Below are 26,272 nucleotides of genomic sequence, written 5' to 3'. Positions count from 1 at the left end.
CATTTGTGACCAAGCTGGAAAAGTTCAAATCTCTCTACTACCCAAAGAAGAGGGAAGTGAAAATTCAAACTGTACTCTTTTCTCCCAAGAGTTGGTGTGCTCTTTCTTTTACACGGAGTTGAAGCAGTTCTGCCAACAGATTCCCACACGCTTCTCATGAGGGCAGACCCTGGCACAGTCATTCTCCTGATCCAGCACTTAAAATGAATCACCAGCAGAGCAAACAGCTCCAGAGGCAGTGTGAATCCACAGCTCTGCTCCTTCATGCTGAATTCACCCAGCCTGGTAGGGCTTAAGCCAAGGATTTCAGTTCAAAGAATGACTTTAGCATCTGAATTAAAATATACTCTCAACAGTTTGTGCAAGGCCTGGCCACTGGCCCACCCGGGAACATCTACGGTGGTGGCTTCCACGGGGCAGAGTGCTGCTCCCACCACATCTGGAGCAGCACAGCTGTCCCACAGCCAAATCCTCCTGCTCACAGATGCCTTTCCAGTGCTCTGAGTGCAGCCAGGAGCCAATGACAGCAGTACAAGGAGCAACAAACAATTGGACTCTTTCTTTTCACACCATCAGATCAGCAATAGGAGGCTCTGGCAGTTTTTGGACAAACAGCACCAGAAGATTTCCTTGTGTTGGGAAGAGAGTCTCTAACTCAGCTTGGGTATTTTAGCTTACAGCCTGACTGAAGCTCTGATGTTCACACAGGATGCAAGAAGGCACCTGCTCATCACCCAGTTTCAGTGGGATCCCCGTGCCCGACATTCACAACAGTCTTTGGAAAACAAATCCCAAATCCAGAGCTGGGCCATAGGTGTAAGGAATTTTTAAAAGATCTCCCAGCAAGTGCTCTGTAATTAGAAATTGCAGGAAATTACTCAAACAGTTTGAATTTTAATTTTCCCTCAGTTTCTAATTTAGCCAGGAGGAATCAATTAGTCCCCAGTTCAGAATCTCTATAATCTTTAAAACTTGTATATTCACAGAGCATAAACAGCTCTTCACATAGAAGGTCCCAACTGAAGGATGTAAATGGTGAACTGCATGGAACAACATTTATTTACGCTGGTTTGGAAACACGAAAGGTTGAGCTGACCCTCCTATGATTCAAATCTGAGTTTACAGCATCATTCATCATCTCAGAATGGGTTTGTCCCAGTCTCCTTGAACAAAACTATTTTCTCCTCACATTTGCTGCACAGAATTGGCTGAATTTCAATTCCAAGGTGTATTGTACAAAGAACAGTTTTGGAGTGAAAGATGTCAAGCTGGCAAAAATTGAAAATTAGATTGGAATAAAATCTAATTCTTTTAATATAGAAAGTGTTTAGTTTTGCCTCTGTAATATAATTTGAAGTCACATAGCAATCATGTTTCTTGGCTGTGGAGGTTGGTTTCGTCTCTAGCTGGATGAAAAAAAGGATTTTAATAAGAAATTATGCAACAAATAGGTGGAACTTGTGTCACACAGAGCAAGAAAATAGTTTTCACCTCTGAGCACCGAATATTTGCTGGTGCTGGGGAGATCATTTGTAGCAAACTTGCGGGGTGACCCCTGCTTGATTTTGGTCATGCACTAAAACCCACTTTTTATTGTGGCAGGCGATTTTACCTTAGGGCGACCTAACAAGAGTAGGAACCAAAAAGTCTTCCAGTGCTGGGATTTTACTGAGCCTCTTTTAGCATCTGGAGAAGGTGAGGGGTGATGGGGAGGCACTGGGGGAACAAGCATCCTCCTGTTAGAAAAATGATTCTTTCAACTTTTCCTTTCTCCTAGGCTTTCCGCGGCAGACTCCAGGTGTAACCGGGAGCTGGAAGCGGCACTTCCCTCCCGCATTTTGGGCGGGCAGGAGGGGAGGTGGTCCAGCCGCACAATGACAAATTATGCAAATCCTCGCGGACCACGGAATCCATCAGGGCGGTGGGAGAGGAATGCAGCTCATCTCCGAATTCGCCTCTGCCGCGGCGTCCTCGCGAAGCATCGCCCCCTCGGCCGGAATGACATCAGAGCAGCTCCAAGTCCTTGAAAGTCTGCGGGGTGATTAGCGGCAGGAATCGGCCGCTCCTGCCAATCACAGCCCTGCGAAGCCGCCTCGCTACTCCTGGAGATCCGCGGGAGACGAAGGCTGACTCCGGCACACGGGAGCGCGGCGCCGGCGGCAGGACGGCGAGCAGCTGCTCCTCGGGTGATTCCGGAGTTCTCGCAGTCCTTCCGCCGGAGCCTGGCGGCTACCCGGCGTAATCCCCGTGTCCGAGAAGGAAGCTGCATTTTGAACGGCGTGCTGAGCAGAGGTTTGAATCATTCCAGCTGGCTGCTCGCTCTGAAAAAGACGGGCTGGCTATAAATGAGATGTGACTGTGCCGGTAGAGTTCAGTGACTGGGGCTGGAGCAAGAGGAGCTTTCCTGCGATGCCTCTCAGACAGCTGCTGGCAACTGAAAACTCTCCCTAGTTTGCCTGGAGCCCTGTGAAGAGCTTTGAATAGCAGATATCTCTCTGCTAGGACGCTAGGAAGAGAAATTCTTCTCTAGGTAAGCTATTGTTCAGCTTCTCAAAACCTCTACTTCTGGGTATATATTTACACAGCCACGAAGACAGTGCCTATACTCAGAGCAGGTATAAAATATCCAGAGTGTGTCAAATGATCTGCCTGGAACCTGTGCATAGTAATTGCTTCCGAAAGCTGCCTAGAGCCTGGCATTCCAAGGATTATTTGGAAGTTTGACATAGTCTTTGCCACGTTTGCATGCAAGTGCTCCTGATGTAAAGGATGCTGTTTCCGAGGGAAACAGCTGTCTGCCTAAATATAAGAAAGACCACAGAAGGGAGAGCATGGGAAGTTATGTGAGGGGGAAGGAGGATACAGTTGCTTCTTTAGTCTACTCCTCATCCTTTGCTTTTATTTGCCACCATCTAGCAAAGTTCAGCAGAACTACTGTACTAAAATGACATGGTAGAAGCTTTCCATGGAGATCTATTAAATATGCACTAAAGTAAGAGTAAGTGTACTGTGAGGAAGCAAAACATACAGATCTGCTCTCTTCCAGCAGTTTGAGAGCAACCAACATCTGTCAGCAACATTTTTTTGTTTTTTAAACAGCATGATCATTTATAGAGTGGATGCAAGAATTGTTAGAGGTAGTAAGAAGTAAACTGAAGAAATCAGTGTGGGCTCTTCAGATCCTACAGAGCCTGAGTCCAGCAGCAGCCCAGCGTTTTTATCCTACAGCTGGCACACGGGCTCCAAGTCACTGCTGCTGGGAAGGAACTCAGGAAAATGCTTAGAGGTGAAGAAGTCTCTTCCTACAAGCACTGCACTGCTGTAACCACACATACCTAGGAAACCCCACACTCATGAAGTTCTCTTTTCCCCAGGGAATTTACTAGGTCATTTTTTACTAACTCCCACAGCTCTCATTCACATTGCTTGAAGCCTCCTTCCTTTCCTCCATGTCAATATATGCTGCAGAATCTGACCTACCCCCTGTAGCAGGTTACTCTACCTTTGCAAGCTTTGAATGCTCTCAGAAAACAAGATAAAAAGAACTCATTTCCACCCCATTTCTTCAGCAGTTTGGATCATGGTCCTCCTGCCATAAATGTTCAGCCTGTTGAAGGACAGCAGGATCTCCTTGTTCATAAGGTTTCAATAGTCGGCAACGTTTGCAGGTGCTCCCTGTCTTGCCCCATCCTGTCTGTACACTGTCCCCATGCACCTTTTCCCCTCCACCAAGCTGCTCCGTCTGCCTTGCTTTTAGAAATGCTGCTCTAAAGGAGGGGCTGGGTGTGAACTGCCAAGTCGCATTTAACTAAGAAAATTCTTGGCTTCTCCTGAATCTTAACAATCAGATATGATGATCTGCTCAATTGGGTTAGATGTTCCTAATGACATTGCTCTGTGCAGAAGTTTAAGACTGTCTATTAGGTTTTGTGCCATTTCCCCAGAATATGGCCATTTTTTTCTGATTCATAATAGATGCCTAATGTCTGAAAGCCTCAGAATTGAAAGCAGGAGTATCTTAATGTCTTGTTGACACCACTCTCTTCTGCAAGGCTGGGGAAATGCTCCTCTAACTTGTATTCTATCAGAGTAAATCAAATTCCAAGGGTTACATTTAAGCAGAAAGCAGGATGCTCCGGCCACTGACTACTTGCACACACACACACACACTCCCCCACATACAGATCTTTTTCAGCCTGAACACCCTGTTAACTCACACTATTGAGTTCTGGAAGTCCTATTAAAACTTTATGGGTGTTTAGAGACTGTGATATCTGCTGTATCACTTTTTGTAATGGCCACAATCAGACTTAGCACCATGCAGCAAGCAGGAGCTGCTCTAGAGTTCAACTATGATGTTCACTGTGAGCAGGATAAAAATATGCTGATAGTAAAGATGGGTTTTTTTAAAGTTGCAGTACAAGAATTATTCCAGCAGTATAATGAGATACTTTAAGGAAAATGTGGCCATATATTGCAAACCCATGGCAATACTGAGCACAAAAAATGCCGATGAGTTACTAGTAGTTCTGAGTTTTCAGTGAGAGAAACAAAAAAATTGCATTTAACTCTATGTCCCCAGAAAATTCATCACTTTTCCACAAGTAGCAAAGGAAACCATATAATGAACTTGTAAAGGAGGAAAAAAAAAAAAAAGTATAATTTCTGTTCCAAATCATTCTGATTTAGCCCACAAACAATTTTGCTTTGACTGCCTCTATGACCATAGGGCTGGCTGAGCTTCAGCTGCATGTTATACACTGCTGTTTGCCTTGCAAAGCTTCCTTAATCACAAAACCTAAGAAAGGTTTGGGCTGGGCGAGATCTTAAAAAGTATCTAATTCCAGCCCTCTCTCTGCAGCTTCATAGGTGCATCCAAGAAACTGCTTTCCATACCTGCAAAATTGGCTTTTCTGAACAAAGCAACTTCTAGGCTAAGAGCAGCAAGGCACTGAAAACTGGGGCCTGGATGTCTGAAGGAAAGGTTAACTTGGAATTGTGCAGAAAGCTGCACTTTGCCCAGCCTGGGGAGTCATTGCAGGAACAGGACACTGAGCTTAGGGTGAGCCAAGGGCTCTCCACAGTCTTCAAGGTGAGGGGAGCCTGGGTTGAAACCACATGCAAGTGTTAAAGAGTACAGTGTAAGGTGGCAGTTTATCAGAGCCCTTGTTCTCAGGCCTGGGATGCAGTTGAGGACCATTAGAGCAGGTGGAAGGACTGAACTCTTAGGGAAAAGGAGGGTCTCTGTTGGAAATTGGGTGGAATGTCAGAGTCCTGTCAACTATTTTGAGATGGTCTGAGGAATGCACATCTCACAGCAACAGGTCTCTTTCTTCTATTGAGATGTTAAAGCAATCCTCCTCAGGAAGGTAAGCCACCCAGAAGACTGCTAGATAGAAATTCAGAATCAATTCTCCATCTATGTCAACATTTAAATTAGAAAAACTGAGTGATTAAAAGCATCGTGTGCTGGAAGAAAATGAAAATCATGCACGTCAATCCCAAACATTTATTACAACTACTGTCAGGAATAATTACAATGGAATCAGAATTTGTACTGAAATTAACAGTTGCTATAGAAAAATAATAATATTTTACTTAAACAGCAATGCCACCAGAATTACATGGCAACAGCACACCAATGTAGAAACTGTGTCAGTATTTGATGAGGAAAACACATTGGCACCAGAAGTCGTGGATGGCCATTTAAACTCGATTCTGAAAGGAACAGAGAGGTACTTAAACCTATTTCCTTCCCTCTGGTGGCAGACGGGATCACAACTGCTCTCCCCAAGTGGAGGAAAAGGGAGCAAATTAATTCTCCTACCTCTGCTGCAAAGATGGGTTTTACAGAGCCAAAGCAAATACATAAGTAGAAGCCAGGGCAGGGTAAGCTTCCTCCACAAGGAAGGAAGCAAAAAGGAAGGGATTCTGGATTCCCTCTTCTTCCTTGGATGCTGGTGACGTAACAACTGTCCTTGGCTTGCTTAGCCTGGCCAAGGGAGATCAGGCTGACACCCCTCCAACTACAGACTCTTACTAATGGCTGGGTTTTCATCTCCTGTATGTAAATATTATTACCAGGCACAAACAGCAGAGATAATAATGTGGACAGGCCCTTCCCTGAGCAGAGCTCTACACAAAACTTCCCCTCCTAAAGGACTATCCACAGCTACTTATTCCAGCCCGCGCTCTGCCAGGCTCCACTGAAAGGATTGCATTTAGCTTTTAGTGTATAAATAAGTGTTCTGATAAATAATTAATAGTAGCTGCTGGCTGTAAAAGAGGCAGCTGTTTGGAAATTTAAAACAGTCTGTCATGAAATATGCACCCACCTCCTCTGTGTTCTACTTTCAGGGACTGTTTTAGCCAACATCTTGTCCTCCTCCATGGGATCATATTGTGCAAGAAAGAGGCCAAAGCTCAAGTTCCAGACCCTCAGGATATTCTTGAATTTATTCTTTCTCACTGGGATATAGATCACCCCCTAAACCACCAGAGGGGAGGATAGGTGGTCAGTGATTCACAGAGAAATTTTTGAAAATGAGAGGAAAGTGCACTGTTCTAGGCTTCTGGGTAAGATACAGAAATTAGACTTATTGATCACATTTGATTTTAAAGCCCTCATAGCTTCTTAGGGTTTTTTTTAATTTAAACCAAAAAAAGCAAGGCCCTCTGCTTGATATTTTGCTAGACTACCTGCACTCTACCCACCTAAAGAGCTGGTATACCTATAAGGCACTTTTATTTATTACTACTCTGTAGAGAGCATTTGCAATTTACGGTCCTGCTGTTTAGGGTGGAACTGTGTATCAGAATCCTGGTGAATTAATCACCTGCAGAAGGGCACGGTACTATTATTTGTACCTCAAAAAATCACAGTGAAAGATAAAGAGAATTCTGTGAGTTCTGCAATGGAAAGCAATGTCCACATGGAAAGTAGAGTGAGCCATGCATGCCTCAAAACAGGCTCCCATCAGACTAACTCTCCATCAGCCTTGGTGCAAGCTCCATGTGTCTGTATCAATCTCAGGCAATCATTCTGCATAGTCAGATTTTTACTGAAGGGTCTCCTAGAAGGCTTTCTCCTCCATGGAAAAAATATTGGGGTTCAGGCAAGAAATAAAGTCTCTCTTTATATGTTACCTAAAACTAAGCTTTGTGGATTACAAGACATTACATGATGGGACATAATTCTTTAAGCCCCTTCCATAACCCAGAAAGCCAGGCTGGATTTCCTTGTCCATGACACATTCTGGAGATTCTTATTGAAAACCAAGTAGAGTTATGCCCTCAGCCCCCAGGAGAGGACAGGACTGTAAAGGCAATTCCAGCCTGATTCAGGGGCAGTATGTTCAGAAAGACTGAAAGCCATTTGGGTTTTTTGTTTGGTTTTTTTTTTTCTCCACACTCTTCCCCTTCAACAGTAAGGTAATGCCTCAGTAGTTCAATAAACAGAGATTTTTCACGAAAGCAAGAGGTTAATCAAAGCCTCTCTATTCCATCACAGAGCTCTAATGGTATTAGTTCTGGTTCTGGTCTCTGAGCTCAGTGTGACTCAACAAAAATTCCCTTGAATTCCCAAGTAGGACCCTTATCCTACTAGTGGCATTTCCAAATTGAACTTTATCTAGGCAAAACAAAGAATAGATCTTTCCAAAGGAAACATTTGTTTATATTTTGAACAGAGAGCAAAACAGTATCTATAGGTCACAGATGACACACCAGAAACCTCTAAAGAGATCTTTCATTTGGCTGACAAAGTGGCTTCTCTCAGAGAAAGCCCATAAAGCAGTGGCAAGGATAAACACAAAGGAATTTAACAAGGGTACAAAGAAAAAGAAGAAAAAGGAAGCAAGCACAGCAAACACATTTGCCTGCACATGAAATCATGAATTTTGCGCTGGCTTTCTCAAAAGTACACTTTGCTATGTCCACATTATACACATCTGAACCAAACATGAATCATCATAAAGCATTTTACAGCTACTGCCCATGTAAAGGTAGAAAAGACTAGTATTCCTCAACAAAGACAAGAAAAATGGAATACTGGAAAAAAAATCAGTGGCCTCCAGAGGGCAAAATGTGACAGTGGCAGAGACAGAAATCAAAGGTTGTACTCTCTGCCTTATCTTTTCACCATAAAGCATTTTTCCTCTTGATAGGCAAACAGTATCCCCCCAGCCATTACAAGGTAAGAATTTGAATTAGTATTAATAATCTCGCATAAAACTTCCTCTGTCTTGTCTGCAAAACCTAAGTACATTAAAGGAAAAGTCTCTTGGATATTGTAGTATTTTTGTCACATGACCAAATTTCTCTGTCTAGATTAGTTTTGCTGAGAACAGGCATATGCGCAGCCCTGAGTGGTCCCCACAAAAAGGTCAGCTTGCCTGTAAAGAACTGGTACTAAGACTCAAAATTTTATTGAAGGACTGCCTAGAACCTAGTCTAGAACTAAGACTAGGAAGAGATAGGAGAGATAATATAAACTTAACTTCCTGCTGCCGAACTGCCATGCAATAAAAGCAGTGGTAAACGCAAGTATTTATAAGCAAGGTGGAAGTGACTGAATTTTCCCCTTTAGAAGCTGTTTGGAAGTCCAAGAAGTGCATACACATAAAAAGAGGAGGCACATGTGCAGGATCACCCTGGCTCCATTTACTCTCCTTGCTTCATTTTGCTTGAAAGCCACTACTTACCAAGCCTCGCCAGGTTGTCACCAACACTGGTGGCTTGGATGATGCTCCAACCCACACATCTGCTCTGATCAGAGCTTGGTGAGACCAAACTCTGTGTATTCTCCCTCTTTTTCCACCAAATCCTCTCAATGGTGACAAAACCCTACAGCCAGTGAGAACAAAGACGGGAAAAGGGGACTCCAGCAGAAATTCCTTAAAGAACAAATAAAGGGAAGCTGTTACAATGAGAATTAACATACACAGAGCTTGGAAACTGTATCTGACTGGCTGGAACCAGGCTTGAGCAAAATCAGAATAAACCTCTGTTTAACTTTCACGTGGCAAACGTGCTGTACTAAAGATTTAAGTACGAAGTCTTTGTTATCTGGGTTTCAATAGACTTCCTCTGCAGTAGCAATAGATCTTTACTATGTGACAGCAATAGTCTCTCTGAAATAAGTCAGTGGCCTCCTTTTAATTCCTAGCACAGATGTGACCACATCTGACTTGCTCGCAAATAGTCCCTGTGACAGGATACAGACACCACAAAACATGTTATTCAGTGAAATATATTGGCATTGGTAAAAGAGTGGACACATTTTAATTATCGCACATGGTGGCAAACGTTTTTAGCTCCCAGAAAAGCAACAGGACAACAGAAAGCATGGGAAACAATTAACTACTAAAAAAAAAAGCATAAAGGCCAAATAGTTTAGCTTTTAACAGGCTGTTCCAGAGCCTGGGACTATATCTCTTTTTTGTAAGAAACCTCCAGAAAGTTAAGTTTTAGTAATCACCTACAAATCTGTAATCCTTGTTAAATTTTCAAAATCAATTCAGAAAATCTGTAGTTACTTGGTTGCTAATAGAACTATAAGAAATGCTTTTTAGCTTTTTTTTTTTTTTAATGCCTTAGCTTGTCTACCCAATCAAACAACATATACAGAGTTTGGCTACTGCATTGATTTGGTTTAAGGAGCCCTAGTTAGGCAGCCATTCTACTGCACAAATGTTGTCTCTCAGTTGAGTTCACAACACAAATCATTCTATTGGAACTGGATAGCTAATTGACAGCATTATGAAAGTGGAAAACCAAGAATATGGAAAACTAGAATAGATGGACTGTAATAAAACATCTGATACAGCATCTCACAAAAGTTTTATTTGAAGAGTTAAATGAATTCAAATTGGCTTCCATTGAAGCACTAAACTATGAATTGAAAAGTGATGAAGTGCCATTAACCAAGTGAGAGCAGGAGATTTGTTGCACCAGGTCAGGAGGAATGTTTTGCAGGCTGCCTCAGAAGACTGTGCAAAGACTGCTTTTATTCCCCACCTTCATTCACATGGGCTGGGGCACTGACAGCACGGTAATTTCACCTGTAACTCTTGATTAATCCCACCAGGACAGCAAAGCAAGGACTCAGTCCTGCAGGGCACACACGTCTCTGTGATCACAGGCCCAGCTCCTTGCCGTGACATTTTGGCTCTGTCATGCTGGCTTTGGCAGTAAAGCTACTGACCTCCAGATCATCTCTCAACACCACCTTTTCAAGCCTTTTACTTTCCTACACGAGCCATGAGGGTTGCAAACAGCTGCTGAAGGGCATTATGCAAGAGCAAGGGGCTGTTGCTGCCAGCTCAGCCATGGGTGTCTGAGTGACCTTGAGAAAGTCAGACTTGTACCCTTTAATGCTATTTAGCTTTTTGAAGTTTTGGTGAGTTACTGGTAAGAAGTGGTAGATCTTAATACCATCACTCAGGCTAGATGGGCACATTTATTAGAAACTGCATTGAGAAGGTACATGTAAAATTATAACTGAATTATTTTAAGTCTGGCCTCAGAAATGTTTTGCCTGGTAACATGAAAATATTACATGTATTGTGATAATTTTGGTACCACACAACATCTGGAGCTGCTCAGAGGGTGAGTGTGGTCACTAACAAGTCCTGTTGTGATGATCACTAGAGCCACTCTGTCAAGAAACAAAAAATACAAATATAGGTTCTCTCTTCATGCATGGCTCTCCTCAGACTATACTTAAATTAGCGATTTCTAGGAGCTTCCAGTCCTGACACTCCAGACAAAGTCAGAAACTTCTGAGGAAATAGTACAACTACTCATTAAATTCAGAAGTGCTGATGCGTTAGAAATCCATAAATTATGCCATTTGGAGGAAGCCTCACTGAAACATCCCAGATGGGATATTTATGGGATTTTCTGGGTGGTCCAAATGACCATGGGACTGTTGGAAGTTAATGGGTCAGAAGAAGGAAGCAGTGAGGCTGAACATCAGGCAACACTCACCAGAAGTGTGGTCTGGCTAAGTCTTAAAACACATTTCTGCTAGGAGCTAAGCAACATGAAATGTCCCTTATGGGCTGGGGAACCAAAGGATGTGCATGTGCACAGGTGTGACAACATCCCTGTGAGCAGAACTCATCTCCAAATCACCCTCCAGCCACTGTTCCACCAGGGAGCCTTTTCACCGCTTTCTGAAGTCGTCTGGAAAACTTTAAAGCCAAAGAGAAATAGAAGTCAGAAGGGTCAAACAGCTCCCTTCCAAGTATTGTTTCACGCTAAAATCACACCAGCTTTCATCAAGTGCACAAGTTAAAGTATTTCAAACTATTTGCTTTGTATTCATTGATTATTGACTTCACGCTCTGGCATCATTTAGCTTTCTGAAATCACACAAGATTACATGTGCACTATAGACTTGATCAAATGGCTGAAAATACCGAAAAATTGGGGGTTTCACTTAGACATGATTATGCATTGAAAAGAAACAAAAGAGGTGAAAGTACTGAGCAGCCTCTCCACTCAGAAATGATAAAATAGAAGTGAGAAGGTCCGCAACAGCCTTTATCAGCTGAGAAACTGGCTTTATCTTAGGTAAAAAGAGTTTTCCAATGCCTTGGGATGAGCTATGAAAAGCTGGTACCAAATCCCCTCTCAAGCAAAGCCACATTTACAAACACAGAACATGTTGCATCTTTGTTAAATATGGGGGGAAAAAAAAAAAAAAAGGAAAGTTACTTTCAAAGAGGATATACATTTTGTGAGCCCAGTCAAAAAATCTCCTGGAAACTTTTCCGAGAGAAAGAAAAATGCTCTTTTTTCCTTCTGCAGTGAACAGAAACCTTGAATTTTTGCTAATGGTCACCAGGAGTCATTTATCACTCAAATCAGGTTGCTTGTTTCTGTAATGAATGAGGAGTCCCATGCAAGGAGCAGCAAGGCAGGCATCATGATTCATTGGGCTGCTAGTAAGTGACGGGAGTCATACAAGCTTAGAAAGGAAAGAAAAGAGGAAAGGCTTTACATTAGGTTTTTAGCCTAAAGGGAAGTTTTATATATAGGCAATAAAGACATTCTGACTTCTGATTTATGCCGGAATAAAGAAGGGAAAGCTCTGGCCTGCCTCCAGGTGAATTGCTCCCAGCAGGGTACTCTGGTGCAGACAGGAGATTAGGAATGGCCGCACTGCTGTGGAACAACGAGGGTCCTGCTCCTCTGCTCGGTGCTGTCAGCACCGACGTGCTCTGAACCTGCTGCAGATGGGAAGTCCCTTAGCTCCATCCTCAGGGTGAACGAACACCGCTGATGGCTTAATATCAACATTTCTGCTTTCCATAAGCTCAAGTAGCTCAGAGAATCCTTTGCCTACCCATGACCAGAGGTAAGAGGAGCTCCCCCAGCCCACACATCGAGTCTGCTTGTTCAGGCACCAAGCCCTGGGGGAAGCTGTGCCCGTGGGAACTGGCCCGCGAGGGAGGCAGCTCTAATTCCTGATGCACAGTTAACACATGGCATTAATAAGGGGCTGTTTCTCTTTGCTGTCATGCTATCGGTTTTAAATAGTCAAGTCCTAATCTCCCAATCAATCATCTTCAAAATCAGTACGCTTTAGTCATCAATCAAATGCATTTTTGCAGGCAAGCAGGAAGTGTTATTTAGCAAGGAGGCAGCAATTTTTAAACCTCCATTATTCTTCAGCTGCCTGAATTAAAGAAAAATTAGAGTCCCTGCAGATGTCTCTGACATCACAACACAGTTGTACTGCAGCATTCTGCTCTTGCTGGGGAAAGGCCTCACATTGAGGAAATCAGCTGAATGGACAAGATCTACTGAAGGACCAACTCTGGATGAATGTATCCTTGATTCTTTGACCAAATGTGCCCAGCTTTGGGCTCCACCCCTGTGAAGAGTCAGTGAATGCTCATCAGTGACCACAGGAACACAGGACCTCAAATATCAGTTACCAAAATGAAACTCCATCAGTAACACTAATTATGAAATATGGCTTATTTTTCCAGTTTTTCAAATTAATCTAGCACAGGAACTCTCCAAAGATAGTTGAATTGTGGAGCAGATATAAAGCTGTTGAACTTTAAGGGGGAGAGTTTCAAAGGCACAAATGGCACTTAACTTCCAATTATGCCTTGGAGAAAGTTCCACTAATGGCTAATATAGCTGATTTATTTTCATAACCTTTAATTACCTCACACCATTCTTTTTTTTTACTGAACAGTATAATCAGTTCAACAGAGCAGTTCAAAAACAACGTGCAGACTAAAAAGGTCTGCTCCAATGCCAGGTTTCCTTATGCAAGTTTAAATTATTTATCAATCTTATATAATTATACCTCTCAATAAGTGAGAATACTTCCACTTAATTATAATATCTACATACAGCAGATAGTAGCTAACATGAAATCTGATTATTAGTATTTTATCTCAATGAGATTCCACCAGTTATTGGGTAGAAATAGTTAGGGATGAAGACCATAGTTTTGTTTTGACTAGTATAAAGTCAAACTTCTCCTATTTTTGTAATATAAGCTATAATATTCGTCAAGTTCATTGTTTTGGCAGCTTGCAATACCAGTACCCAGGAGATCCAGCAGGGCCAAACACTGAGAGAAAAACGTGCAATTTTAGGTCTTCCCGCAAGATATTCCCTCGTGCCACAGGTGGAGGCTGAAACATTTGCGAAGCATCCAGGGTGACCTAGCGGCACATTTCTAAGAGCAGAACTCCTGGCTTTTATTTAATTTTAAACGTAGGAGTCTTAATGAAGGTGTTTTTCGTGCCCTGGGGATTTCCGAAGCCTTCTGGCGGGAGCGGGGCCGCAGGCAGGGCTGCGCGCTCGGGAGCGAGGGGAGAGCCGGTGCTGCCGCACAAAAGCAAGAAGCGATTGCCCTCTAGTGCCCAAAGCGAGCCGAGGATGCACAGTCAGAGGAGGGGGCGTTCAAGATTTTTTCCAAGTTACCTGCCGGTCTCGTGCTGACCGAACAGGCTTTTTGGAATCAGCTGTTTCGGGGGAAGACAACATCCCCCACCCCTTGAGGCTGCCCCTCCCACGGAGAGCAAGAGTCCTGATTTGATAAACCCTCGGAGTCGGGCTGAGTGACTCATCAATGTCACCCAAACTCCAACGCTGTCTCGCAGAGGATGCTGCACTTGATCCAGTGTTATCTTTTGAGGAAATCTTAATTGGAGGTTTAATAAGAAGTGAAATCCCAGCCAGCAGACAATTGCAGAACAAGGGAAGCACCGAAGCAGGGCAAATACTCTTAAGATTATCAGGATTACTTCAATTTCCTAATGGTAGCTGTGATTTCTTTTTATTTCTTCTCTCGCACATAAGAAAGGACTAGACCAGAAGAGGTTTCTTATTTCCGTCCCTACCTGGCTCCCCTCTTGGCCAGCTGTGTGACACAGCAGGGTCGCTGCTGGAATACTCCACAATGCAGGGCTATCAATCTCCTTGCAAGCTTCCAACTGAGGAAGGTAAATCAGATGAGAGTTTGAACCTGCCAGAGTCACAAATGGTCTCAAAAAACAACTCCCACTCTCTAAATGGTTCTTACAAGCACTTTCCAGTCTTAGGTGCAAACCTTAAGATGAATGAATAGTTTTCAGAAGGCAAGTCAAAAGTGTAATCTGAGTTAATGGAGGAGGACACGTCAACAGATAAGTATCTGCCTGGAAAAAACATTTCTTCCCTGCAGTTCCAAAATCATTCATTGTTTACTGTCTCACATTGTTCCAATAGACAAACAATATAAATAATTCAGAAAGATGTTAATTCCTACTTAAATCCATAGAGCAGCATGGGCTATTTATTTAGTTAGCTTTAACTGCCTCTGAATCACAGGGTTTACTGTTACCAATGGCATTTTTTCATGAATTTAGGCAGAACTGCCAGGAATTGCACAGGGGCTTCAGAGCAATGAGGTTTAAGCACCTCATACTTCATCCATATGGGGACAGACCAGAGGCCGAGGGCTTTAGCCAGATGTGTCATGGACCAGCACACACACCTGCTTGTCCACCTAGCACTAAAAACAGCTCTCCCTTGAGGTACTTCTCCTGCTGCATAGCACCTCCCACTGATCCCTGATGGAGGCAGAGCCATGCACAGCTGCACCCTGCAGTTGTAGCAACCTGCCCACTCCCTTGGAAAATCCCCACAGGATCTTTAAATTTCCTAAACAGGACCATGAAATACTGACCGCTCCAAGTGCAGAATGGAAGCTGGAGAGAATGCCCTACAAATCTGTCCTCAAACTCCTGTCATGACTTTCACTTTGTTCACATTAGTTTTGCAGTCCAAGAAAGAATTTATCCCTTACTCAGTTTGAATTTGACATGGAACATGGTCCCATATATAACAAAGATTCTTTATCCTAATTTTGCCCCTAAAATGTTCCATTGTTCCCATTTGCAATAACAACAATGCATTTTAGATAAGAAAAGCTGATAAGTAGATGCACATCCTCAGAAAGTTACATTCAGAGTTAATTTCTGTATCCAAAGAACATGGAGGAGCTGTTTAATGCAGCTTATCTTAATGCACCAAGAAAGCAGGTGACACTGAGTGCTCCTTGAACTACTCAGAAACTTCCCTCTTTACTCAGATTACCAGTATCAATCACCGGCCTTATTAATGTACGTTTTTTTAATTGCTTTATGGATTTTGTTTCACTTACTCTTCTTTTTTACTTCTTGTTGCAGATAATGTTAAGAGTCCTCTTCATTGATTATTGGCAGCTGTTGCGTTCTGAGAAAACCTCTTTCAATTTATCTGTCCGGATCCTTTGACTTCCCGCTCTGACAGCTTTACAGCCTCCCCGTACGCTTCATAAATGCACTGCAATGGTCACATGAACATCTCGGAAGGGGAACCTCCGTGATTCCTCATTCCTATGGCACTTTAGGAAGAGCACCCGGGAAAGTGGCAAGTCCAGCAGGAGCTGGAAGCCCTGCGAAAGATGAATCTCATCGGGAAGCTCCGCAGAAGCTTCCGAACGCTGGTCATTCTCCTGGCCACCTTCTGCTTGGCAAGTATTGTCATCTCTGCCTATTTCCTCTACACTGGCTACAAGCAGGAAATGGCCCTCGTGGAAACCACCGGACAAGCAGAGTGCGAGGACCTCAAACTTCTGCCCTACAGGTCTGCAGAGCTGAGAACACCTAAGCCAATTGATCCCTCTAGGACTGATCCCACTGTGCTCCTGTTCGTGGAAAGCCAGTACTCCCAGCTGGGGCAAGACATCGTAGCTATCCTCGAATCCAGCAAGTTTCAGTACCACATGGTCATTGCACCAGCCAAGGGGGACATTCCCCCTCTCACAGACAATGGGAGAGGGAAGTACACCATTGTTATATATGAGAATATTTTAAAGTATGTGTCTATGGACTCGTGGAATAGAGAGCTTCTGGAAAAATACTGTGTGGAATACAGTGTTAGCATAATTGGTTTTCATAAAGCCAACGAGAACAGCTCCCCGAGTACCAGACTGAAAGGGTTGCCATTACAGCTGTACAACAACGTGGCCCTCAGAGACTGCGTGGTGAACCCGCAGTCACCCCTGCTGCGCATCACCAAAGCGCCCAGGGTGGAGAAGGGCCCCCTGCCCGGCGAGGACTGGACGGTGTTCCAGTTCAACCATTCCACCTACCAGCCAGTGCTGCTGAATGAGCTGCAGCCCGCCAGGCCCACCCCCGCCACGCTGCCCAGGGCTGCTCTCTATGCAACCGTCATCCAGGACTTGGGCCTGCACGACGGCATCCAGAGAGTCCTCTTTGGGAACAACCTGACCTTCTGGCTCCACAAGCTCATCTTCATCGATGCCATCTCTTTCCTATCGGGAAAGAAGCTCACGCTCTCCTTGGAGAGGTACATTCTGGTCGACATAGACGACATCTTTGTTGGGAAGGAGGGGACAAGGATGAACATCAACGACGTGAAGGTAAGGCAAGAACTGGGGAACGCTATCCCAGACGCGTGTATGTGCTTTAACGGGTGCTTAAAAAGAGACAAAGCTTGAAAAAGCTGAGGAGCTCCTTTTCCTGATGAGGGCTGAAAGTGTCCAAGTGCAGCCAGCAGATACATAAACCACAACCTGAGATTAAAAGCCATTTTTCCCACATAGGTACCGAGATGCACTTATGGATGTGTATCTGTAGGGGCATGTATGTTGCACACAAATAGATATAACAGCTTCTAGAGGCCTTTTCTGAATTATTTCTCTTGCTATTGTTGTAAAGTAGACAGAACAATACAAGATGGTTGCCTTTTTAAACCTCACCATCACTGAATTTTAAAAGAACAAAAAGGAGCAAAAGGGAAAAAAAGAGCCTGAAGAAGTTACAGCCTCAAATTGACTTCTAAGAGTTAGCAAGATAATTTTCATTACCAGACTAGCAGGTAAGCATTTAAAGTTACCAGTGACAGGGTGGAAGCACAGCATGCACTTGAGCAAGTGACATAACCATCTGATAGAATGAAAGACACAGACTACTCACTGGGGGCTCTTCTACACTTATATTCCTGATCTGTAGTATCCAGGGACACCATTAAATTTGTTCAGAGTAATTTTCAAAGATGTGTGCAACTTGGAAAGAATAGACAGAGCTCAACAGCATGACAGTTATTTCTTGTGATTTTCCACATGTGGGAATCATATTCAGAGATTAATTGAATCCCTAAGCATGCAACATCACATTCTCCAGCCTTTATTCTGGAGGGGTTTTGCTGTAAATATCCAATGCCTTCAAGAACAATAAACGAGCCTTTTGTTTTTAAAAGCAGATTCCTATTTAATTTCTCAACCCTTATTTCCATTTCTACAATTTCTATACTCATTTGCCTCATCCAGACCACAGAGGTGTCCAAATACCCAGCAAGAGCAGTAGTCTCACATACAATTAAAACAATTTTGCACATCAGAACACTTGGGGTAATTCTATTAGCCAAACCAGGCGTATGAATGCTCATCAGGGCTGATTCTGAGCACCAGGCACTCCAAATGCCTGGTGCCTTTGAGATCTGAGCACTGCACACAAGCTCAGTGATCAAGTGCGCTCTCTCTGGAAATACATGGGGAAATGCTCTGAGAAAGGGCTTGTACACAAGAGGAAATGAACTCAAAAGGCAGTTGTGAAACCAGTTTTTCAGCAATAGCTTCCTGCCTGAGCCTTTTTGAGAGCGTCTTTTCTGACGCGGTTTGCTCCACCAAGGAAGCCTGTTACTATTCCACAGTGGTTAACGAGCCCCATTGCCAGCAGAGTGTCCACACAGAGACACAGAGATTCAGAAGAGAGCTCTCACAGGAATCATCTCATTATCCAGGAAAAAACTCAAGTCACCTCCGTTACTATCCAGCAGGCAACAACATTGCTAGGCAAACTTTTCCAGCTGTGCTTGGCACAGCAACCATGCTTCCATGCTCATTATAGGAGACACAGCAGAAAACTTCACATCCAGGGGCTGCAGTAGGAGCTGGGTGCTGTTAAAAGCATTCAGAATTATATTTATGTACTGCACACGCTTGTCCACCTGAAAACCAACCAGTCCACACTGCTGAATATCGAGGCAGTAACAAGGAAAAATATCTGCTAGGCTTCAGACATCTTTAATTTATTTTTTTTTTCAAACAACACATGGTGAGCCTTCTTTCATTTATTATGTTTGAGCCAGGTACAAAGGGAATCTTTCATTCTTCCCACATTTCTCCAGTGCCAAATTAGCAGCCCACTTTCCTCACAAAAACACCAAAGTGCCACTCACAGGATAAATCCCCTCCTCACCTCACACAAGAAATCATGCCACAAACACTAACCACAGGGAGAAAATCTTCTGCAGGTACAGGCTCAGAACCAACCTTCCCCTCAAGCCCTCTTTTGGGGAAAATAAAAAGTTTATCCCCCCTTTTTAGGTGAATGTTTCACACATAAATCCACCCTGCAGCTTGAGCATCCATAGGCACCCTGTCCTCAACATTATTTCATTTCGAAACAGTTACCTGGCACAGATTTGTTCCTCAGGGTGTTTCACAAACACTTGCTGCACCAATCAGTGTGCTCCTACAGAGTGGACATTCCCAGAACACATTAACCCACTGCTAATGAACATAACACGGAAAGCAGAGTGCACTTTGGTTAGTTTACAGGAGAGGATAATTACAGCCAGTTAGAGAACAATCTCCCAAGTCACTGGGGGAGGGAGGCAATTAAGAACCAGCGGACCTGCCTTCTCCCCGTAAGGCACAGCAGCTTTGCTCGAGAGGCAAAAGTAACTACTTTGGAGGTTGATACTTCGGTGATGGCAAGGCATTGCCCTGCCTTTGGGAGGAGTGGCTGAGGCTGCTCACAGAGGGTTCACTTTGCAGCGATGTGGGGACTCTCTGCGAGGCTCTCCAAAGGTGCCATGCCCACCCAAACCCCTTGGGAATGCTTTAACACACGGCGAGTCTGCTGATAACAGTATTGGCATGTAACAGTAATTAAACAAGTTAACCTGTGCCTCTGTAATTACTTCCTGCAACCTAAACGTTTTTATTCTCTCACAAAGCCATTTCTCAATTAGGTGCCTCAGGGAGATATATCTATGTATATATACACACACTTTTATAAAAGGTGGCATCAGCTACAGAAACAGAGATCAGAGAACAAGGTTATTATGGGCTCTGTTTACCACAGAAGATGTCCTGGTCTTTGGTGTTAAAGAAGTTGTGCAAGGTCATGTCTGGCTAAGTAATTAAAAAGAACTCAGCAGAGTCACAGAAAGCTGTTTTTCCAAGCTTTGTGGAGTCCTATCTTGAGCCTAGCAAGCCCCTACAAATGAATTTCTCCCTTTTCTGCCTGCCAATATATTATCTCAGTGCTTGATTTTAGAAGGGAAAACAATTCATCAGTTAATTTGCAGAAACAGTGAATTTGTGTACTTGCAAATGATACTGGTTCCCAGCCACACAAGTCCAGCATCACTGGCATCGGTGATTTGGCAAAAAAAAAAACCCTGGAAATGTCTTTTTTGTGTTGTGTCTGGGAGAGCCAAAGAGAAAAAATACAAAGCTTTCACCTTTAAAGTTTCCTTTTAACTGAGCACAAAGGGGGCTGCATTACCCAAACACGGAGTAGGAACTTGCTGAAGTATTTCTATTTTTTTCTGTTGCCATAGTATGAGCTAGTACAATATTTACTCACCCAGGAAGAGCTCAAAGCAGCCACCAGGGCTTTTCCAACACCTTTCACAAACACACATTCTATTGTTAACTCAAAACCCCTGCAAGAGCACAGTGCAAGCTAAGGCATTTACTCTTTAATAAATAAAACAAATAAAAACCCACTCCAAATGAAGCAAAAAGCTTTAGCCTTTCACTTTCTACCCTTCTCTCAGCTCTAGAATTTAAACTGCGACACAGCTTCTGGGTGGACTCAGAAACCACCTGTTCCCCTCTCTTCTCCCACTCTCTTCCAGCTGGAGTTGATAAGGTTATCAAGGAGAAATTGCTTGTTCCAGCACCACCATATCCCACAGCCCCCTTCTCTAAAACCTCTATTTCTCCTTTGTGTAATCCCTCAAAATGTCACCATAGGGATGGGAGCATCCTTGGACTTTCTGAGCTACAATGAAATGATGGAAATGCTTGGAAACGTCCTTTGTGTTAGTGTAGCCTGTCTGTCTTCTCCTGCTGCGTCCCCCTCTGAGCTTCAGCCCATTTCCTTCAGTGGAAATAAGAATTGCATTAGTCTCTGACACCTCCTCACTGCCACAGTCTTCACTTTGTCTTTGACCTTCACCATCATTAAAATGCCCGGAACACTTAAAGCCTGTGATTTCTGGCTCATTTTAGTGTCTTAAAGACAAGAATTCATCTTGGAGTTGCATCTTTCCTGGCAATTCCAAATTAAAAAGTACTGGCACAGCAGGGAGCTGAGCTCAACCTCTCCATCTCTCCAGCATATGATTATCCCTGATTTTTGTGCAAGGACAACTGCTTTCAGGTGAAACTACTGGAAATCTGGACTACATCTCCAGGCATGGCAGAATGGTCAGTCCTGAGATAAAAGTCACCCCGATACCTTTTTTAATATTAATAAGCCTCTACCAGTAAAGTAACCACGCCCAGGGAGAAGCTGAGCCCAGGAGATGTGTGAACCCAGAGGAGACAGCCAGGCATTAAGTCACTGCAGGCTGGATGGCACTTCTGTCACCTTTTAAAGCACTTCAGAGAGACAGCGAAGAAGACAATGAAGTGGAGCTCCCACTTTTGGACCCTCTTAAAAGTCTTTAAAAACGAATTTAAAAAGCAGCTGAGAGGCAGTGCATAAAAACTTTAATAATCTTATTTGAAAATGGGAGTGCCTGCTCCATTCTGCTTCATCAGAGATGACAGTTCATTCAATATTTTCCTTGTTCAGGTCTCTTGAATCACCCAATTCTTTCTGTAATAATTTGAGTGTTGAATACTGCTCAAGTGCCTTGTCAAGACACATCAGACAAAATGTTTTATACTTCTTTTGTTTCAATAGGGCCTGTTCTTTCGTTCAGAATTTCAGTACCGATGTAGTTAAAAACCACAATTCCCTTGCCACTAGCAGAACCTGTATTCTTCTCCTTGGCAGCCTGATGGATTGACTGTCTATCTGAATACCCTCCCTGAATTATAATTGATTTGGGGTTCTCTCATCTGCCAGGCTCCCACTCAAGATTAGGTGGTCTTGACAGTGTTTTAATACAGTCTTGCCAGAAAACAGATTCTGGTGGCTCAAATTTTCTACCCCTTGAATTTATTAAACAATAATGTCCCTAGCAAGGTTTTTCTGAATGTTTGAAAACTCCCTTGGTATTCTTCTGTCCCAGAGAACACACTGTTTTTTGGTCTGTAGGGTTACCTGACTCCAGGGAGCTCACTTTGGTATTTTTTGTACAAGCACTACAGAATTATCTCAGATGTCTGGGTTTCTTTCCCCAAGGAAAAAAGTATCATATCCCACAAAGTAACAAATTAAACAAACAAACAAACAAAAAAAAAAAAAAAAAAAAAAAAAAAAAAAAAAGAGGGAGAGAGAAAGGAAAAAAGGAAAAATAGGAAAAAGGGAACAAAAAAGGGAAAAAAAAGGGGGAAAAGGGGAAAAACGAAAAAAAGGGAAAAATGGAAAAACTCATCCTTCATTCTGCCTATAAGAACTCAGAGAACTTAATTTTGAAAAAAAAAATAAAATTTGATGTTTTAAAAAAATGTCACAATACATTTTAAAATATAAAATTGGCAGGTTTTCCAGGTCAGATTCATAGATTTCTAGTGCTCACATCCTGTGCCAAGCACCACTGACTTGTGATGCATTCCTCTTCTATGCTTGCACCGATTTCCTAGATTTGTACTTATTTCTTGAATTCTTTCTCCAAAATAATTCTGAAGTCTTAGGTTATATCAAACTGGAGTATATTTCCAGGACAGACATAGTACTCTACTTAATTTAGCTTCGCTTAGGGAATCCATAGAAGCCAAAAACCACATCTGCTTTATATCAACCCCTCGAGACCTACATTAACCTGAGCTTTAAAACAATGCATATTAGTTAAAAAGGAGCACTAACAGTTGCTCCCTGAACAGAAAACAACACTCTAAAATGATGGAATAGCCTTGTAGAAGGGCCAGGCAGTGCAGACTGCAAGAGCAGTCATAATTATTGCCTTAAAAGCACTTGAAGCAGCAATAAACACATTACCAGGAACCCATCTATAATGCAGCTCCTTCAGGAGCAGCGTTACTTAAGTGACTTTAAATATGCCTTTGTCATCCAAATGGGAGCAGGAGGAACACTTACAGCAAAAGCTCAATTTAGCACTCTTGGCATTATTCAAATAATGTGCAAGTGACAGTGCCCAGGAAAAGGGTGAATACAGGGAGGGATGGACAAACAGGTGAAGAACAGAGAAAATCTCCAAGAGAAAAGGAGAAATTTGAGACTTAAATCACTTAGCAATAATTAACTAGGCGTTTTCTGTCCACATCTGTGTCACGATGCAGTACAAAACCAACTATTCAACTATGTCAGGTTTCAAATCCTTAGACGTATCCATCTATCCATCCACTCTTACAGCTTTATATATGTATCCTCACACAAATCTTAGGGTCTGTGTATTTCTATGAATATAACCAGAGATCCCTTCAATTACTGCTGTTTTTTCCCATGTTCGACACCTCCACTCATCTTCTTTCCATTCAGGCAGAAACAGAAAACAAAGTACTAAAGAATTTTTTCGCCTCATGGGAAATTCTAATAGAAGACTATTTAGTGATTTAAATATGTCACTTTGTGTCAGCAAAGTTTCTAATGCACAATATATATTAACTTATAACTTAAATAGTCACACCATTTTATAGATAATATCTTAATAGTTAAGACTTTCTCTTGAGAAATGTCAAGGAGAAAACAAAACTATTTTTATTTCCTTCCATTAAGAATTTAATTTTCAGAATTTACAAGAAAATTAAAGGATAAACTCTTGACAATTTCCTGCAAACCAGTGTATTTGTTAAAACACCCTGGGGCTTTCTGCGCAGTGTTTTCTTTTGTCAGGATTTGATTTACGGCAACACATTGCCTGCACTGGAGTGTTCTGATCTCAAACTGCAGCATGTATCATTGATGAGGGGAGCACACAGAGAAAAGTTCCTTCATTTGCAGTTGAGGCTGGCACAGAAGGCACCAAGGCAGCCTGGTGTCTTTCCAGCCTGACAGCTTCTGTGAGAAACTAGTTTCCCCTTTCAGAGCCCAGAGTTTGCCTGCTTTAGGAAATAAAGCCATGGATTAAGTGTTTGTTTCCCCTCCAGAAGAACAAACTATAAATATCCTTTACCAAGCCAGGAAAAATTCTCTAAATATTAGTAAGCCTTACTCTTTTCTGTGTTTTTGTTCTTTCTGCTAATTACCAGCACTCTCTTAGTCTGCTGTTCACATTTTTCATCCAGACAGCACCCAAACACAAGTGGGATCTGTGGTGTGGTACATGCTCAGCTTTTGTAGCACATGACATCCCTGCTATTTTTAACACTTCTGGTTGGAAAAGGCTGAATCCCTTATCTCAGAGTTTAATTTTTTAAATGTAGTCAGTTAATTGGCATTTTTGCCTTTAGTTTAAAAAAAACACAAACTAAATCTATTAAAACTAGTACCATTTTCCCCAATACTTTATGACCAAGGTATGGAAAAATTCAACGAGTTAGAGGTTAGGATTTTAATTTTCCTTCCATCCTGCTTGTTCAGCCATTTATCCTTGCACTAAATCCTTCCAAAATGGCAAAGTGGCAAGGCAGAGGAAAATGAAGTTTATATTCCTGTTACTTGATCAGCCTGGATTGCACCAGTGAAACAGCTTCCTGTGGCAAAATGTTGAATTAGGAAATACAGAACATTTCACTGGAATACGATTCAAACACAATTGTGTTCTGCCAGCTCATCTGCTCTGGCAGAATAAAGGAAAAGGGGGCAGTTCATAGAATATTAAAGAAAAATAAATTCCAAAGATCATATTTAAATGTCGCTTTGGAATTGCTGATCTTCAAGAAATTCAAAAAATGCAAGTTATTCACACTTTGCTGAGAGAATTCTTTAATACAAGAATATCCCAGGAAATGGATATTTCAGGTTTTTACTGCCTCTTCATTTCACGTAAAAGCCAGAATTATTAATGTAGCTTCTACATTACATATTAAATCTAAAATACCAACACTGAAGAAATTCCTAAAAGTTGTCTCAATATTACACATGAACTGCCTGGATTGAATCAGACTGAATTAAAGCCATGGGCTTCAGGACCTGTGTATTTTTCACCCAAAAACATCAAACCTTCAAGTTAAAAAAAAAAAAAAAAAAAAAAAAAAAAAAAAAAAAAAAAAAAGGTATAAAAAATTATGGAATTCACATTTTTGACAGGAGACTGTATTTGCCTGCCTTGCTCAAACCTCATGAAATATTGGCTCTTAAAGCTGTCAGAGATTCTTGATAGCACAAGTGCTTTTTTGGTGGAGACCCAGTTGTTTTAAGAGGGCAAATCACGTGGGCAGCAGGTTGTGCCTGGGGAAAAGCAGCCTGGTGTAGAGCAGGCCAAGGGAGAGAGGCTCTGGGGATGAGGATCAAAGTGCTTCGTCCCTTTTCCAGATATAGTTAATCCCTGAGGGCTACAGGACTGAAGACCTCCTTTGTAATAATATTTACTGCAGGTTTTTCAACGAATTAGCGCAAATGTTTGGGAATTAATTGAATAAATATGCATAAATAAGCATTAATCTATATGAATCTATAGTTAATAGAGATTAAATACTCTATAATAATTTTAATTTAGGAGTGCTAGGCGCAATTGTGAACTGCAGAGGCTATGTTGTAGATGGTTAATAGTAACAATAATAACAATAATGCATTAATTTTAAAAAAAATAGGTTCAGCTGCAGAATGTGAATTCTTTAATAAAGCTCTGCATGTGTCTTCCTAGTAACATATCCCAAGATTTATGTGCATCATAAACAAATATGTCTGTGGTATTATAAAGTGTAATTCCACTGTATTTGTTATTAGGAAAGGGAATACGGTTTCCCATATGCTTTCACTGCTATTTCTGCTGTAACTGGGAACAGGCTGCCAGTACATTATCAGGAAATAAAAGCTACCCATCCCTGCTGTAAATATTTCAAGGTGAGTGCTAAAGACTAGAGGGAATTTTGGGCAGGAAACCCGTGCCAGGAAAGAGCCTGCTGCTGCATGGTTAAAACCAGCCTTCTAAAAGGCTTCTGCTCTTAAACTGCTCAAACCCAGTTGATATTCCACAAACAGAAATATTCTGGATTATTAATTTCACTGGTGGCATAACACATGGAGTGTGCTGAACCCCAGCAGAGGAGAGAGGGGGCAAAGAAGAGGAATGCATAGCCCAAAGAAGAGCTTGAGCTATAGGGAAGGTTTGGAAAAATAGCACCCAGCTTTTAGCTCTTTCTTGTCTTCCGGCTGCAAACAATTTCCAGGATTTGGATGTACACCTTGTCAAACAGTCACACTTGGCTAGCAGAGCATTACCCAAGCAAAGCTTGTCACAGCAATTCAGTATTTGTGATTTTTAAACAGTCATTCCCATATAAAATAAAATTATGGCATTACCCTTCAGCTGTGAGAGTAATAGAAACTCTCACTTCAGAAATGAGTGGAAATTTAATGTAACAACTATAATTAAAAGCTTGATAGTTTGCTGAACATATTTTTCCCAGTTTAATGATCCCATGTTACATGAATTCATA

General features: G+C 42.2%; 1 protein-coding gene across 1 annotated transcript in view; it reads left to right on the top strand.

The window, feature by feature from the left end:
- Positions 1 to 1,660: 1,660 nt before the first annotated feature.
- The window catches only part of LOC120753294 (bifunctional heparan sulfate N-deacetylase/N-sulfotransferase 4), a 70,788-nt gene continuing 46,176 nt past the window's right edge, over positions 1,661 to 26,272 (top strand). Inside the window, exons 1-3 of the mRNA XM_040065377.2 lie at positions 1,661 to 1,695; positions 1,778 to 2,530; positions 15,705 to 16,942. Of these exons, the coding sequence (XP_039921311.1) occupies positions 15,962 to 16,942 (981 nt within the window). The 5' untranslated portion in view covers positions 1,661 to 1,695; positions 1,778 to 2,530; positions 15,705 to 15,961. The remainder of the gene's footprint in view (positions 1,696 to 1,777; positions 2,531 to 15,704; positions 16,943 to 26,272) is intronic.

The sequence above is a fragment of the Hirundo rustica genome, chromosome 5, assembly GCF_015227805.2.
Source record: "Hirundo rustica isolate bHirRus1 chromosome 5, bHirRus1.pri.v3, whole genome shotgun sequence".
NCBI lineage: Eukaryota > Metazoa > Chordata > Aves > Passeriformes > Hirundinidae > Hirundo > Hirundo rustica.
The sequence above is the reverse complement of the archived record's forward strand: the minus strand, read 5'-3'. Positions and strand labels throughout refer to the sequence as shown.